General features: G+C 50.6%; 1 protein-coding gene across 3 annotated transcripts in view; it reads right to left on the bottom strand.

Annotated features, from left to right (window-relative positions):
- Positions 1-16916, bottom strand: part of IQGAP3 (IQ motif containing GTPase activating protein 3) — a 40147-nt gene that overhangs the window by 13342 nt on the left and 9889 nt on the right. For 2 of the 3 annotated variants that reach the window (XM_081494185.1, XM_081494187.1), the window contains exons 8-22: positions 16671-16849; positions 16146-16233; positions 15418-15581; positions 14600-14687; positions 12873-13036; positions 11262-11419; positions 9509-9630; positions 9243-9406; positions 7822-7912; positions 6534-6701; positions 6301-6440; positions 6022-6192; positions 2138-2221; positions 1902-1973; positions 1732-1801 (exon numbers count right to left, since the gene is read on the bottom strand). In XM_081494185.1, the coding sequence (XP_081350311.1) occupies positions 1732-1801; positions 1902-1973; positions 2138-2221; positions 6022-6192; positions 6301-6440; positions 6534-6701; positions 7822-7912; positions 9243-9406; positions 9509-9630; positions 11262-11419; positions 12873-13036; positions 14600-14687; positions 15418-15581; positions 16146-16233; positions 16671-16849 (1923 nt within the window). The remainder of the gene's footprint in view (positions 1-1731; positions 1802-1901; positions 1974-2137; positions 2222-6021; positions 6193-6300; positions 6441-6533; positions 6702-7821; positions 7913-9242; positions 9407-9508; positions 9631-11261; positions 11420-12872; positions 13037-14599; positions 14688-15417; positions 15582-16145; positions 16234-16670; positions 16850-16916) is intronic. The other variant, XM_081494186.1, reaches the window with a different exon arrangement.

Genomic DNA, 16916 nt, shown 5'->3' with positions numbered 1-16916 from the left:
GCAGACAATTAAACAACTCACTACAGTGTGGTTTAGTGTTATGAGAGGGGCAAACACGGGGACCTTTGGGAAAGTAAAAGCGTGCCACCAAAGGCCATGTCTGGAGCATTGAGTGGAGGGTGCAGGTAGTGAGGGACAGGGCGGGGGTCAGTGAGGCCAGAGGTGCAGGAGAGGCTGGGTCAGAGAGTTTCGGAAGCTGCACTTAGGAGGCTGGACTTTATCCCCAGGGCAGTGAGGCATCCTGACATGTTTTAAGAAGAAGAGTGATAAGATCACAAGGTTTAATAAACTAACCTGGCTACTGCATGGAGGACAGATCTTTGAGGAGTGAAGAGTGGTGGAACCAAAGACAACTGATGGCATGTTGGATTCAACGAGATACAGCACTTAACTCATTTGATCCTCACAACAACTCGACCTGATCCTTATCTCCATTTTATAAGTGAGAAAGTGGAGGCAATAAAGAAGTTCAGTAACTTGCCTAGGGCCACATGGCTAGTAAGTGGCAGCTCCCTACCTGGAGTGGGACTAATGAAGTTGGGAGACAGACTGGGGGAAAAAACAAGTTCTTCCAGAAAAACTATAAACTAAAGAAGAAAAACAAGATAAAGGATGCCCAGGGCACTGGTGTTAACGCAAGAGCAAGAGAGAAAACAGAAATGGCCAAGCTGGGGAGAGGCAAGGAAGGAAAAGCAGCTAGTTGCCCAGAAGCAAATGGGCTGAGTTTCTGTGGTTAGAGAGGGGCAGAGGCACCCCTGCCACAGGACAGGGTGGGAAGAGGGACTGAGGAGGTGAAGGAGACGATTCCTGAACAGTGTACTCAACCCTGAAGCCCAGAAGCGTAGTCTCAGGCCCGGGAAGGAAAGGGGCCAACCTCTTCAGGAAACCCAGGGCTGGAGGCCAACCTGGAGATGGACCACTAGTCCACTTCACCAAAAGGAGGCAGACTTCCAAGGCTAGGATTCTGGGCTTTAACACAGGAATCAAGAGGGCCCTGAAGGACCTCTGTAAGACTTTAGGGGGATGTTCAACTATTGGGAACCATGGGGCAGGAAGATGGAACCCGTTCAAGTTCCCCAGGACTGCAGAAAGGACTCCAGGTCTGCCTTTCTGTGGGTTGGGCCACTAACGGGGAAGAGTCATGGGTCAGGGAAGAGGGCAAAGTGGGGGAAGGCTGGAACTGTAGGGAGAAGAGACCTTTCCTTTCCTTTTTCCTTCCCTTTCCCCTTCTCTCTCTTTTTTTGCTTTTTTGACTTGTGTCATAGTAAGAGGAAGAAAATCAAAGCCTGGTAGACAGTAGCTGGTTTGAGGGACTTTTCCTGTGATGAGGCTATCTGCTGCTGGGGTGGGGCGGGAGGCTTTTGTCACCAGCCCTGTTCCACATTCCTGCACAGACAACTAGTACCTTCCCCTAACCTGCTGTGTGGCTCCAGGGGGGATACCTAGACTTGCCTGACTCTCAGGGGACTCCTATCACTCCCACCAAACTGGGGGATTGGCAAAGCAGGAGCACATCTCCTCGCTCCTCAGACCACTTTGGGTCCTACGGTTCACGCTCAAGGTTGTAGGTGTTAGCTGTTGGTGAGAGAAAGGCTCAGGAAGGTCAGACCACTTCTCCAAGGCCCCAGTTTGTAGAGTGGTATGGCTTTCCGCCTCGTTCACTGTTGAAAGCCAGGAAGCTCACAAGGACAGTCACTTGCATAGACAGAGGAGGGAAACCAGGCACTTTACCTAACATCCTGTAGTCATCCCGGGCTTTCCTGGCTCGGAAAAATGCCTGAATCTTCACAATGGAGTTAACCTGTCATGAATGCAGATGGAAAAAGGACTGTAGTGGCCCCTGCCCTGGTCTCATGGATAAAAGTGGGGTATGGTGACAAGGGGAGCAGAATGACACTCACATTCTTCTGGAAGTAGCCCAGACGCTTCCGGTATCGCCTCCGAGCTGCCCACATCCGGGCCCAAGCCTGGATCTGCGGGCAGAGACAGACTGACTCAGAGCTCCAGGCTCAGGGCCCACCCTTAGACCCAGGCCAATTCAGCCTTCTCCAGAGGTCATGGGAGGTGAGAAGACTACAAATGATTTTCAGAGGGTCCTTTAAGAGAGCCAGGAACCCACCCAAATCATGGGAGCTACCTTGATTACAGCATTTGTGTTCTCTTTTAAATACTGCAACCGTTCCAGGTAAATCTTCCGCTGTCTGTAACCACGCCAATGAGCCTGCCGATCAGAAGGGGGAAAAAGATGATCCCAGCTGGTCCCAATTGCCCTGAAAAGCTTGTGGGAAAAGCCTCGTTCAGGACTCTCCAGCAAAGGGTGGTGGGGAGGCAGGAAAGGAGAGTGGAGAGGCAACTTTGGCTCTGTCCTCAAAGAACTGCCAACTTCATGGGGAAGACTAAACATCTGCATGTAGCCACTCAAGCCCTCTGCCACACTCCCTGGACCCAGCAAACACGTACACGCGCACACAAATTCTGACGCATGCACTATGCAATCAAACATACATTCATAACCAACACCTCCTCACAGAAACAAGTGTTAAGACACAAGCTTAAAAGATATTAGTAAAGCATACACTTACCAGCTTCACCACAGCATGTACCATATCCCCTAAAACATACTCATCCACCCATAAAGACACTACCCATAGGACTTCCCTGGTGGTCCAGTAGTTAAGAATTTGCCTTGCAATGCAGGGAATGTGGGTTTGTTCCCTGGTCAGGGAACTAACATCTCACATGCCATGGAGCAACTAAGCCTTCGTGCTATAACTAGAGAGTCTGTGATCCGCAGTGAAAGAACCTGCATGACACAGCGAAGATCCTGCGTGCTGCAATTAAGATCCAATGCAGCCAAATACATATTAAAAAAAAAAAAAAACTACCCACACACTATCACACAATTCAGTCTGGAAACATACATGGTGGCATGGCTGGAAAGTGTGTGCAGACACAGAGCTGTGTGCCCACCATCCCTGCCAACGGCCATCTGGGCAGAAGGTCATTCGTGTTCTCATAACTCACACTTCTCTTTACAACTCTACCACTTAGCTCTGAACCTCAGCTCTAAGCAAATCTTCCCTCCAAAGTGAAAGTGAAAGTGAAGTCGCTCAGTCGTGTCTGACTCTTTGCAACCCCGTGGACTGTAGCCTATCAGACTCCTCTGTCCATAGGATTCTCCAGGCAAGAATACTGGAGTGGGTTGCCATTACCTTCTCCAGTAATTCAGCTGTCAGGCTGATGGCCTTTCCTCGCTGACTGCTGCTGCTGCTGCTGCTGCTAAGTAGCTTCAGTCGTGTCCGACTCTGTGCGACCCCATAGACGGCAGCCCACCAGGCTCCGCCGTCCCTGGGATTCTCCAGGCAAGAATACTGGAGTGGGCTGCCATTTCCTTCTCCAGTGCATGAAAGGGAAAAGTGAAAGTGAAGTCGCTCAGTCGTCTGACTCTTAGCGACCCCATGGACTGTAGCCTACCAGGCTCCTCCGTCCATGGGATTTTCCAGGCAAGAGTACTGGAGTGGGGTGCCATTGCCTTCTCCGTCCTCGCTGACTAGTCTGCTGCAAAGGTGTCTCAATGACCCTCTCCTCAATAATCACCCCCACTTTGGTCTCTAAGACACAAATCTCATGACTCCCTTCTGTTTTGGCATCCTTCCTGTGGGCCTTTTCCCTTTCACCCCAAGCTTGTGTGAATTTTCCTAAAACACTACTTGGACCATGCTTCTCACAGCCCCAAAGTTTCCAGAAAATCTCAACCATCTGACCCCACACTCCTATCTGACTGTCTATTGGTCCCTACTTCCTTTAGAAGTCTAGCCACCTCAGACATTTCACTTTCTTCTAAACATGGCTTACGATCTGCTGCCCCAAACCTTTGTCTATCTATGCCCTCACCCCAGCTCTATCTCTACCTACTGATACCTGTCTTTTAGGGCACACATTAAACTTCTCCTGGGCACTCAGACCCTGGAGGACACTCTGCCGCTGATGATGTCATGGTTTAGTGTGTTAAGCGCATTCCCTTTCAGGGACTTCCCTGGTGGTCCAGTGGTTAAGACTCTGTGCTTCCAGTGCAGGGGGTACGTGTTCGATCTCTGGTCGAGGAACAAAGAATCCAGATGCCGTGTGGCACAGCCAAAACATTTTTAAAAAGAGCATCCCCTTTCAGCCAACTGCTCTCCCAGCCTTTCCTAAAGCCAACTCTCCTGGTCAGGCTTCCCCCCTAGGACTTACACCGTCCTTCTGTTGGGAAAGGATGTAAAACAGGCAGCTTGGTCCCATGGTACCAGCTGTCCATTTTGGAGCCTAGAGGCCAAGGAGCCCCAAGTCTATGTCCTTTCTCAGCACTCCTTCCCCTCCCACTCCAGGTACTGCCTGACATACTGTTAGTTGTTATAGGGAAAGGCGGAGGGGGTCTCCTCTCTGCTCTTACCACCCACTCATCCCCACATGGCTTCTCCTTCAAGAGAGAAGGCCTCCCAGTCTGGATTGGTGAGAATTCAGGACCCTGACTGGAGTCCCGGCCCAGGTTAGAGCTCTCAGGAGACCCAAGCTGCTTCATTTCTGACTCTCACTCTCCCTAGCTGGAGAGCAGGTGGCTGGGGGTTCCGGCCCCCTCTCCCTTCTCTGCCTCCCAGACCCAGGCCAGAGTCAGCTCTAGGATGGGTAGCAAACTCACCTTCTGACTCTGTCCCCTCTCCCACTGTTGGTGTGGCTTCTCTGCTCCTTAGCTGGTGTGAAATTCCAGGCTGCATTCAGGAGGATTGATTCAGACACTAAATGCTGATGGCTAAGGTTCTGAGTTCTGGGATTAATGCCCCAAAATTTAACATCTCATAACAGCTTTCACCAATAGAGGATATCCCCACACTAAGTGCTACATGTAATTTTCCTGCTTTACCCTCACAACCAGCATGAGGCAAGTACCGTCATCATGAATAAGGAAACCGAGTGCTGGCAAGGGCTTCAGTAAGGTACCTAGAAGTAATAGGACCAAGATGCAAACTGCAGCCTCAGGATCTAAAACCTGCACTCTCAGTGACCACATATCCTATATCATCATTGAGGGCATTTGCCTGTTTCTGTGCCTCTGGCTCCCTCGGAGTTCTCTGCTATTATTTTTGTGTCCCCACTACCACAACATCTAACACCCACTGTATTCCAGTTTCTGCAAAGGAAGAGATGTGAGCACACATCTGTATCTCACACATCATCTCTCACCCTTGCTCAATGCCAAGTGGTATCCTTTGCAAATACTGGGCATTTGGAGGTGTTCATTAAATAAAGTCTCTTTACACTGCCCACCTTTCCATGAGACCCTCCAGGTCACATCTGCCTGAGGAGGCCTCTGTTTGCTCAGCTCCCACTGTTCCTGGCTTGGAAAGTGCCTCATGCCCAAGGCCTCATGCCTGAGTGACTAATGTGTCGGTCTCAGAGGCCACACTGGACCACCCAAAGGTTGGAAGAATAAAAATGGAAAGGACTAGCTGCAGAGAAAGGTAAAAGTTCTTTCCCTAAGGGATTCCATCCCTTTTCTGTTTAACAATCACCACTACCACCTCTTCACTACTCCTTTCTAGTCCTCCTGGTGTCTAAACCCTGATGTCATGCTAAATCTTGTTCCACTCTCTCTGTGGGGAAGCTAAAAAGCAGCTCTCATACCCTCTGGGTGGTGATGATGATAACAACACTAACTAGCATTTGCCCACGTTCTTGCCTATCTGCCAGGTAGTGTTTAAATATACTTTAGATATCACCTCATAACACCCTAGAAGAGGAGTGCTACAACTTCAGATGACTAGTTTTCAGATGAGGAAACTGGGAGAGAGTAAGTAATTAGTTAACATGGTAGAGAGGGGATTCAAACCCAAGTAGTCTGGGCTCCAGCATCCATGCCCTTAAACTACTACTGTACAGAGGCCAAAAGACCTCCCAACTCCACTCAGCAAAGAGGAAGCAGGAGGAAACTCTGAACCTCAGGGAAGTCCAGCTCTGACACTTCAGAAGGCCAGAGTCTGCTACCTGGATCTTGACGACTGCTGGAAGCCAGGTCCTCAGAAAGTGGGAATGTTTAGCAAACTTCTGCCGAACCAGGAAGCCGCGGAGGCGGGCCTGGAGCCGGATGATGAAGCCCACGTTGGCCTTCCAGAGCTGCTGGCGGTCATGGGCAGTGGTGACCTTGGTGACAGCTGACTGCAGAAGTAGAAGAAGAGAGGGCCTGTGGTGTCCTGGTGGGTGGGAGCCTCTCCCACAGGAAACCTCTCATCCACGAGCCCCCTCTCTCACAGGGGCCCCACCAACCTGGATCTCCTCCCGAGTTAGGTGGGAGGTGTTGAGGCGGCAGCCAGGGGGTTTCTCCCAGGTCCCCTGGAAGGTCTGCAGGTGAAAGTAGTAGGCAGTACCATCCTTCATGTCATGTTGAACCCAGAGTGCTGTATCTCCTAAGCAGAAGCCAAATAAGCAATGAAGGCTCAGAGGAGGTGAGAGGTGGCTGGGGCCGGCCAAGAAGGGGAGAAGCAAGGTGAGGCCACTACCTGGGCGCTGCTTCTTTGCCATGGCATCTTTCAGGAGCCGCTGGTAGCCATCAGCACAGTTGGGAACCACTCCTCGGAGGCCCACGGAAGGGTTCCTTAATACCCGTTCTGTCTGGGCCGCTTTGCCCTCCTTGATGGCTTGATTGATGGCAGCCACACCAAGAGCCACTAACGGGGGTATAGAGAGAAGTGGTCAATTTTTCCTTGAGCCCCTCCCACAGGCTCTGTCCTGTCTATTGTGAAGGAATCCACAGAAGGAGGACTCAAAATCACACTGTGTGATGGAAGGGACAAGGACATCCCAGGATGGACAGATGAAAAGAAGCAGGATGCAGCTGTGCTTGAAGGGAAAGGTAGCAATCAAGGAAGGCTTCCTGGAAGAAGGCAGTGTGGGGCTTGGCTGTTGTTTAGTCACTAAGTCGTGTCTGACTCCTTTGCAACACCATGGACTGTAGCTTATCAGGTTCCTCTGTCTATGGAATTTCCTAGGTAAGAATACTAGAGTGGGTTGCCATTTCCTCCTCCAGGGGATTTCCCTGACCCAGGGATCAAACCTGTGTCCCCTGTATTGACAGGCAGATTTTTTACCACTGAGCCACCAGGGAAGGCAGGTCTGGACTAGGGCTTGGTAAAAGGAAGGCTTGTACAGAAGTTCTGGGGCAAGACATGGTCAGAGATACCACAGGAAAGTTTCATAGGAGGGGAATAAAGTCCAATAAATAGGGGGAATTGATGTAGCCCTTGCCTTTCAGTCACTCACAGACATACAGATGGATTCCAGACACTGAGAACTAACATCATCAGCATCCCACATAAGAACGCCAGTGTCTGTTTGTGCTGACTTGGCCTTTACTTTTCCTCAAAGCCAACCCCTCTTTGCCAACTGAAAGACTAAACATTCTCTAACCAGAGCTAATTGTTGAAACCCAAACTCAAGCTACCAGTAGAAAATGGGATGGATTTTTGGTCCCCACCTGTTTCACATGCTCACATTGCAGGAGGAAAGTGCACACAGGAAGGCATAGAAGGAGGCAGTGGGTGGACCAGGGGCTCTCGACTCCAGAGGATTTCCTGCCCAGCTGACTGCTAGGAAATCCATCCTATGGTCAAAGCAGCAGCCTTCCTGTTCTCTTTCTGGCCTGCCTCCCCAAATCAGTTGAAATGGAGAAGGAGGTGACTGAGGAGGCTACCTGACTGTCTGGGCTCCCACTGAGCCCACATCTCCTTGCCTCCCCCAAAACCCTCTCCCCTCCAGTATTGCCCCCCACCTCCACCCTGGCCCCTTTACTTCTCTGAGCTGCATCTGTATCCTGGTTGGCTCTAACCACTTCCTGGCGGATCTCTTCCAGCCACAGCACAGCTTCGGGATCCCTTGTCACCTGATAAATTGAGAACAATGGGATATGATGAGAGCTCAGGCTGGTCTCCCCAGGTTCCCAAGCCCAGGTGCCCAGGGGAGCCAAACTGCAGGCTGATTTGGGGAGCCACAGGGATAAGCAGTCTCCGTGCCCCTCTGCCCACCCTGCATGGGCACAGCCTTGTGGCTCCCTTGGATTGCTGCCAGGCTCACAGGGTTCTTTCCCACCCTGCTTTCAGGCCATGCGTCAACTCGGCTGGGCCATAGCACCCCAGGAGCCTCTTAATCCTTCAGCATCAACCATGCTCTCAATAGTTCCCTTTCCTGCCCTTGTGCCTCAGCCATGTCCAGGGAGAGCCCACATTGGAGGGTGATAGGCTCTTCCCACTCCTCCTCCCCGTTCCCTTATGCCTCAACATACAGCTTCTCAGGCCAATCCTGACCCGGATCTCCACCTTCCCCTTCCCATTCCTCCCCATGCTCCTCTGCCGCACAGGGCAAGGGAGCCTGTGCCCGCCTCGCTGTCAGGCTTGTTCCCTCCCTAGATTTACCCAACCCAACCCCAGACTCTACTCCCTCCCCACTCTCCTCATTCATAGATGAACTTTCTGAACTAACATTTTATTGAGCACTGGTGTTCCAGGCAGTGTTCTAAAGCACTTATGAACTAACATTTGTAAAGCACATAAGACAATATTTGGCACAGGGTGAGAACTCGATCAACATTAGCTGGTGTCCCTGTCATATTATCTCACTTAAACCCTGTATCTCTGAGGTAAGCTTATTATTATCACAAGCTTGTAGGTGAGGAAACTGAGGCCCAGAGAGGGTAAGTAACATGTGCAGGGTCAGATGCCAGGATCCAAACTCAGCTAGTCTGGCTCAGGACTAGTAGCCCTCAGCCACTCTCTATGCTGCCAACTACTCTGGGCATTACAGGCTCAAAACCCTGCCACGTTCATCAGCTGACTTGGTTTTTTACCCCCATTCCAGTAGGAAGGTAGGACCAGGGCATGTAGTATTTTACAGATGTATAAGGAGAGCTCAGGGACGTTAGGGATTTGCTGTAAGTCGCATGGTCACTGAGCGTCAGAGCAGGGAATGCAGCCTGGGTTCTCAGCCCCCCAGACCTGTGCTCTTCCCACACACAAGGTGCCCACCAGTCACTCTGTGCTGTCAACCGGAGCTCTGCCCTTCTTTCCCAAGGCCAGATCAGAACCCCCCTGCCTCCCACCCCTAGAAGGGACCATGTCCATCAAACTGGCTTTCCCAGGGTGCATACTGGGCACAGTTCTCCCCACAGGGGATATTCTTCCTGTGCTGGTGACCAACCCAGCCAGCCCAAACCTCACCTGGGCCTTCCGCTTTTTGGCTGCCACTAGGAGGAGATGGTACCGAGGGGCAATGGGAAGGCTGATATCATCCAGGCTGGCAGCAGGAAGCAGAAGGGAGGAGAGGGTCTTCTCAGGGTTGTCCTGGTCCAGAGCCTCGTTGATGAGGCTGACCGCAAGGACCTCTGGGAAACGGAGATTGAGGTGGGCGGAGGGTCCAGACTTATGGCTAAGGGATGGGGCTGTCCAAGTTGGGCCATCATCCCCCTGTCCTGGACTCCACTCACGATCAGTCTCTTCCTGGACCTGGGCGTTGACCTGGCTCACTGCAGCCTGTAGGTCATTCCAGCTCAGGAAGGCCCCATCCACTCCATGTATCTGTCGCAGCTTCACCAGAGCATCAAAGTACCTGGCAGCCAGGTGAGTGAGGATGAGGTGGGAGTGTGTGCATCACCAGCCAAAGGTCAGGGGAAACTTCTGGACTTTCCTAGCTTGACCTCCAGGATATCACATTCTCCTGGTTCTCATCTTACCTCACAGGTTGTCCTTTCTGAGTCTCTTCTGCTAGTTCCTCCTTCACCTCTAAGCACATGCTCACATTCTAAATGATCTCACCTAATCTCATGGCTTGAAGCACCATATGCTAATAACTCCCCAAAGTACACCTACAACCCATTCATAAATGCCAGCTGCCTGCTCAGCATCTCCATATGAATGTCCAACACTCACCTGAAGCTGAGCAGTTCACATCTGAACTCCTGATTCCCCCACTTGGTCTGCATCTTCCACAGTCTTCTCCATCTCAGTAAATATTCACTCCAACTTCTCAGGCCAAAAATCTTGGAGTCACACCCGACTCTCTCTCACACTCCATATCCACCACATAACCAAATCCTGTCAGTTCAGCTTTCAGAATACATCCAATATATGGCTCCTTTTCACCATTTCCACTGCCATGGCCCTAGGCCAAGCCTCCATCATCTCTTGCCTGGATTACTCCAATAGACATTTAACAGATCTCCTTGCTTTTTCCCTTCTAACCTATAGTCGAGATTCTTGGCACAGTAGCCAGAGTGATCCTGTTAAAAGTAGATCGCATTACCTCCCTCCTCACTCAGATCCCTTCCTTGGCTTCCTCCTCACCTGGAGTAAAAGCCAGAGGCCTACATGGTCAGGTCTCTGAGACTTCACCTCCCATTATTCTCCTCCCCTCCTTCCACTCCACCTCGTGGTCTCCCAGTGTTCTCTGAACACACCAAAGACACTTCTTTTTCAGAGCCTGTGCTACAGATAGCTCATGGCAATCACTTATGCCATTTAGGTCTCTCTCAAAATGACACTCTTACCAAAGAGGCCTTCTATAACCATACCATGTAGCAGACACAAACCACCCTTACCAGGTCCACATCTTTTATCCTCTCTGCCCTGTTTTATTTATCACCATGTGTGCTGTGCTTAGTCGCTCAGTTGTCCGACTCTTTGTGACCCCGTGAACTGCAGCCCACCAGGCTTCTCTGTCCATGGGATTCTCCAGGCAAAAATATTGGAGTGGGTTGCCATGCCCTCCTCCAGGGGATCTTCCCAACCCAGGGACCAAACCCAGGTCTCCCCAGTTACAGGAGGATTCTTTACCGACTGAGCCACCAGGGAAGCCCATTTATAACCATAGCTCTTCTAATCATTTAACGTATTTGTTTTTTGCTTCTCTTCCTCTGCTAGCACAAAGTCAGATGACAGCAAGAACTGTGTTTTGTTCACTATTGTCCCCAGCACCTAGATTAGTATCTGGCACATGAGTGGGTACTCAAACATTAGTGATGAAAGATTAAATAAATGGAGAGAAGGGGAATGACTGTGAACCCAACCACTCCTAGAAGAAACATAGGTCAGGGAACTGCAAATAGACCCAGAGAGTGGGCCTGGGCCCAGGAACAGGACATCATGCAGAAGGCTAGCCTCCGAGCACAAGAACTTGGAGTCTTGGCTACACTCTCTCCATCACCCATCCCCTCCCTCAGTATGCGGCTACACCTTTCTTACCGCTGAGCGTTCTCCCTGTCCACCTCGGCCAGGCCTGTGGCGGGGCTCACCAGACTGCTCCAGAAGCCGCTAGCATCCTTGGCCTCCAGAGCCCGGTTGATCAGGACCACGGCTGAGAGCATCTCCACAGCCACAAAGAGCTCCTCCTGGGCCAGCTCCTGCAACACAGGGAGGGCTGAGTCTCCACGGGCTGGTGAAGGGCTGGGGGCCCAGCTGCCCTCCTGCCCCCAAGCCCCTCCCACATCCCAGAGTCTACATCTTAAAACCCCTACGGCCTAATCCATTCACTAATAATTAAACTTAATAATGCTTACTACGTATTCAATGTATAAGTACTTTGGCACACTATCACTTAATTTTTCTAACAAGCCAAAGAGTAAGTACCATTAATATTCCCATTTCACAGATGAGACCATAGTTAAGTAACATAAATTAAACCTAACTGCCAGATACCAGAGCCCACACTCAACCAGTGAGTTCTGCTGGTCCCTACCACACACTAAGAACTGCACTCAGCCCTGGGCACACAGAGAGGAAGAAAAAGTAGGGCCCTCTGTGCTATACCACACACCGGAGGGCCTCTTTCCTGCCCAGTCTTTTCCCTGTGCTCAGCCCTGTCTGGAGCACCCTTCCTGTCCTCTACAAACAGAATGCTGCAAATAATAATAATAATAATAATAATAATGGCTAAAACTTTCAGATCAGGCTCATTTCTAAGCACAGATGTTAACTCATTTAATCCTTACGGCAATCCTATGAGATAAACATATTATTGTTCCGATTTTATACATGAATCGAGGGGCAGAGGAGGTAAATAGTTGGCTCAAGGTCACATAGCTTGGAAGTAGCAGAGCTGAAATTTAACTCAGGCAGTCTGGCTCTAAAGTCCACATTAGTCGTTATATTTTACTTCTTAGGACTTATTTTTTTGCTTCCTTGTCATAGACTTCCTCACATTCACTGAGACCATCCCCTTCCCAGGTGCTGTGCCTGGACTTGAGCCTCTATAAATGCCTGCTGTGGGGAGGATTCTCTGTTGAATCTCCTCTCTTCCAAGAAGACTTCCCAGGTTTACCCCAAGCTCTGCCCCCTCCATTCTCCTACTGTGAAATTGTCTTCCATTCACATCATCTACACCTCCCTCCCTGTGTCTGCTTGGACCCTCAGATGTGTTCTAACTTCTCTAGCAGGCTGGGAAGGCCCTATCACTTCACTGTCAGAGAAGCTGTATGGACGAGGGGAGGCGGGATAGCAGAGTGGTAAAAAGCATAGGCTTCAAGTACACTCGCCTTTGCATGCACTACCAGCACTGCCAGCTATAGCCGTTTGGGGCAAATTACTTAACCTCAGCATCTGTTTCTTCACCTCTAAAAAGGAAATAATACTTATCCTATAGGGTTCTTTTAGCATTAAGTGAGTGTTTAAAGCAGTGTTTGCTCAAAGGTATTTGCTATTATAATATACTCAGGATGGCAAGGATGGTAGCCCACCTCCTACCTCTAGTCACTTGCCAGCATTTAATAGTGCCCTCATGAGTGCTCTGGACTGACTGCTCTGATCCCTCCAGCTGCTTGGGAACCCAAGAGCTGGACCCTCATTTCTAGGGCTTACCCCCTGCTGCTGCTGCTGGAGTACTGCCAGCTCCTGCTGGTACACAGCCGAGGCAAAGGGGTACACTGGAGGCAGCTGGGCTTCTGGGCACATCAACTCCTTCACAGTGTCAGCTGCCACTCCTCTCCGGATAGCTTTGTTGATCCTCTGCACAGCCCGGAGCACTGCAGGGGAGGAGAGAGAGGCCGTGGAGGCTGGGCATCCAGTGCCATTTCCACTCTCGTAGCTAAATAGGTTCTGCGGGCAATCTCTGAGTGGAAATGGCTTTGAACCTCTGCTAGGTTCCAAATGTATTTCTAAATGTTCAGGAGGAAAAGGGGCTGGGTTGCTTTAACAAGAGGTTCTGGAAGAAGCAATTTGTCAGGCCTAGAATTTGAGTAGCTCAGCAGGTAACAAGGAGTGGCTGTCATAGCCGAGGTGAGTTCCTAAGGTGGTGAGCGCAAGACTGACAGGAGGTTATGGAGCGCAGCTAAGATGAGGTTGGTCAAGAGGCTGCAGAGACCGAATCTTGATGACAGTGCAGAGGAAGAGGGAACTAGTTTCAAGGCGGAGCCATTTGGGCTGCAAAGGGGCCATGGTGCATCAATGTAGTTTTAGTTTTCAAATGCTGGGGCTTATAAAATGCCAGGCAGATATGGGCATTGCCATCAAGGAGCACAAAATCTACTGAAAAAAAATAAGGACACAGAATTACTACACGGCATTGCTGTCATTGCTATGAAATGTACTTCCCTTCCCCACTAGTACCCTGGCAGTGCAGGGGAAGAGAGACTTCAGGGGAGAGAGGAGGAAGATTTCGCAGAGGAGGAAGCTGTGAGGCAGCTCTGCAGGACATTTTCATCTGGTTTCCACTGGTGACAATGTGGGGGAATTGTAATCTAGAGGACAGAGGCCTGGCGGTGGGCAAGGCTGGGGCCATCAAGCAAGAACAAGTTGTCTGACTCGGCTGGGCTGCTGGGATGTGAAGAGAAGGGTGGGAGAGATATTCGGAAGGTCTCACATACCAGGAGGAAGAGGAAAAGGGACTCAAGTCTTGGAGAAATATGGAAGAACCCGTGATGGTCTGAAGGTGCTCAACAAAGATCAGATCAGATTTGTCAGATTACTTTGGCATGAGGAAAGAACTGAGCGATAAGGTAGGCCGTTAGCCAGGAGTGACCTGGGGGCTCCACAGAGCCTGCCAGACAAAGGTGAAAGGTGACTGAGCAAGTCCAGACAGAGGCAAGCATTCGCGCCAGGTATGCTGTCCACAGGTCTCCGCAGGACGCTTGGGGCTCTATTTTTCTTCACGCTTGCTCTCCAGGTTGATCCCCTGGGAGGGAGATAATCACTAACTCACATTCTTTTACTAAAGAATTATATTTGTATAGCATATTTTTAAGGGAAACTGAGCTGCATCATGAGTTTCTCTTTCATCTGGGCCATCACTATATTTTGGAAGCCAAAGGAACCCAAGCAGGTTGAAACGGTCAAAATACAGGGCAAGTGCTTACAAAGAAACTGCCTGCCCCAGGAGTTCAGCTTGGTGCAGAAATGACTGTCATTATCTCCAAGGCCTGAATGAATTTAACTGTAGCATCCCTCTAGGGAGCCAAGAATAGGGCATACTAAGTCGGGGCTGGAAAATGGAGCAGCAGTTTGCACTGCTCTACACAGAAGCCAGCCAAGGAACTCTTCCAAGAACCAGAGATACAGCCAGACCAGGTCTCAGTCTGGAGGTGACTTACTGGCTTGTTCCTGATCACCCTTTATGTTGGCAGCAGCCACACCGGCTCGGACCTCCTCCTTTTCCAGAAGCTCCACCAGGCCCAGCTCCTAGAAGAGGGAAGAGATGCAGTAGAAGAGAGTCCTCCTGGGGCCATGAATGTGCTTCAGGAGTTGCCAGCGAGACCCCCAGGTCCACCCAGTCACCTACCCTCAGTCCCACCTACCCCCCTTTCAGCAGACTAGCCTGGCCCACCAAGCCCTAGGAACTCATCTCTAACCTCTGGCTTTTTCTTACCCAGCAAGCATCGGAAGTAACAACACAGGCAACACAAATATAATGTCTAGGAGAAAGTCAACAGCATTGAAAATAAGATTGCTAACTTGAAGCCTCAATTCAGCAATGGCGGAGCATATCACTGCCTACTGGGCTGCCCTCCAAGGCCTCCTGGTCAGTATGAGAGATGCTCAGAGGGCAGAAGCTGATCAGTCTGGTCCATTAGACTTTGGGGTAATCTAACCATTTAAATAGGCTTCCCTGGTGGCTCAAATGGTAAAAAATCTGCCTGCAATGCAGGAGACCCAGGTTCGATTCCTAGGTGGGAAAAGATCCCCTGGAGAAGGGAATGGCTACCCACTCCAGTATTCTTGACTGGGAAATCTCATGAACAGAGGAGCCTGGCTACAGTCCATGGGGTTGCAAACAGTTGGACACAACTGAGCGACTAACACACACAGCATGTAGTCAGGACATACTAGATACAAAGAATTGACAGTGGTGAGACTCTCCACCATCCCATAGTCAGATAGAGAAGGTAGCAAGTCATAGACAGAGCCTGACCTGTGCTTTCTGCTCTCTGTCTGAGCTCAGCTGTTCCAGGTACCAGTCTGCAAAGTCTCTCCTCACTCCTTGCAGGGTCAGGACAGGGTCTTGAAGGGCCTCAAGCAAGGCCTCAGGGCTCTGTCTTTCCAGGGCATCATCAACAACTTCTAGAGCCCCATGGACTGAAAAGACCAAGACTCCATAATGGATAGTGTGAGAAAGCCAACCCCTCATCACTCCCGGCTCAGCCCGCTTCTTTTCTGCCCAGAGTTACCCCCACCCCTGCCCCCTGGGCTCCTAGGGCCCAGCCTAAATTCTTTAGCTTGATCCTCATGGTCTTCCCAGCTCATCACTCCAGACCCTGAGGATACCCTTACCCAAACAGGCAGGTGCACACTCCATCCTGGGCCTTTAACCAGCCTCTCCTGCCCTGATCCCCCACCCCCATCCACCCATCTCCAAACTCTCTTCTTGAAGGACCCCAGAACAACTGCCCCCAGTGCCAAGGGCTGAATGGCCTTCCCCTTTGCCCCGTCGTCTCCATGGCTCTCCATTCAAACAGAAGCCCCCTTGACAGCGATTGCTTCTCCAGACACTGACAGACGTAAAGAACACATATAGCCTTGACTTTGAAATAAAGGTTGGCCCAAGTGAGGTCATGGGCCTTCTGGCCCGAGAGAAGCCAACCTCAAAACTCCCTGGGTGGGGGCTAGTCCCTCAAACCTGTCCTGGCCTGTCCCTCTTACCATTGACATGGTTGATATTGCCTTGGATTTCCGCTTGAGTTAGGTAGCAGTCATAGATGTCCTGGGTTTCTCCATCATTCTGCAAAAACTGCATTAAGAGGGGAACCTGGGAAAACCAGTTCAATCTTTCTTATTCCTCCCTCCCTGTACAACTATTTGGTCTTCTGGGGGTCTTCTCAAAGCCAAAGATCAGTCTGGTTAGAAGGAATCTGGGGAAATTGCGTGACCTAACCCCCCCCCCCCCGTAGTGACACAGTTAAGCTGAACTAACCTTGGGAATCTCCAGTACAGTCTCATCCAGTACTACATTCCAATCTCTCAGTCCTGCCCCAGAATCTTTTCCCCCATCGTCTCTTCTGAATTCTCATCATTCTCCTCAGTTCCTCTCCTATGTCTCTATAGTAACTGACAAGTTAGTTTCTCCAGGCAACTTTACTCAGAGACAAGACAGATAGGAGTCCTGGTTTCACTAGAGACTTTCCAGGCCATCCAGCTTTTCGGCCCTTGCCATCCAAATCTCCTTACGCGGTTCCTAGCGTTGGCAGCCTTTTCCATCTTGGCCTGAGCCAGCAGCTCCTGGTAGATGGCTGCCAGAGGCTCTTGAAGATTCTCCAGCAGAGCATTGGGATTCTGCAAGGCCGCCAGGGTGTCCTTGACCACCCCTCGCTCCACTGCCTCATTGATAGCAAGAACAGCCGCATGGACTAGGAGGGGACATGAAAACAAGGTCAGGAGGCCAGAGCAAACCCCAGTCGAGCTACAGCATAATCA

The sequence above is a fragment of the Giraffa tippelskirchi genome, chromosome 5 (assembly GCF_054371585.1).
Source record: "Giraffa tippelskirchi isolate mGirTip1 chromosome 5, T2T-mGirTip1v1.2.pri, whole genome shotgun sequence".
Lineage (NCBI taxonomy): Eukaryota > Metazoa > Chordata > Mammalia > Artiodactyla > Giraffidae > Giraffa > Giraffa tippelskirchi.
The sequence above is the reverse complement of the archived record's forward strand: the minus strand, read 5'-3'. Positions and strand labels throughout refer to the sequence as shown.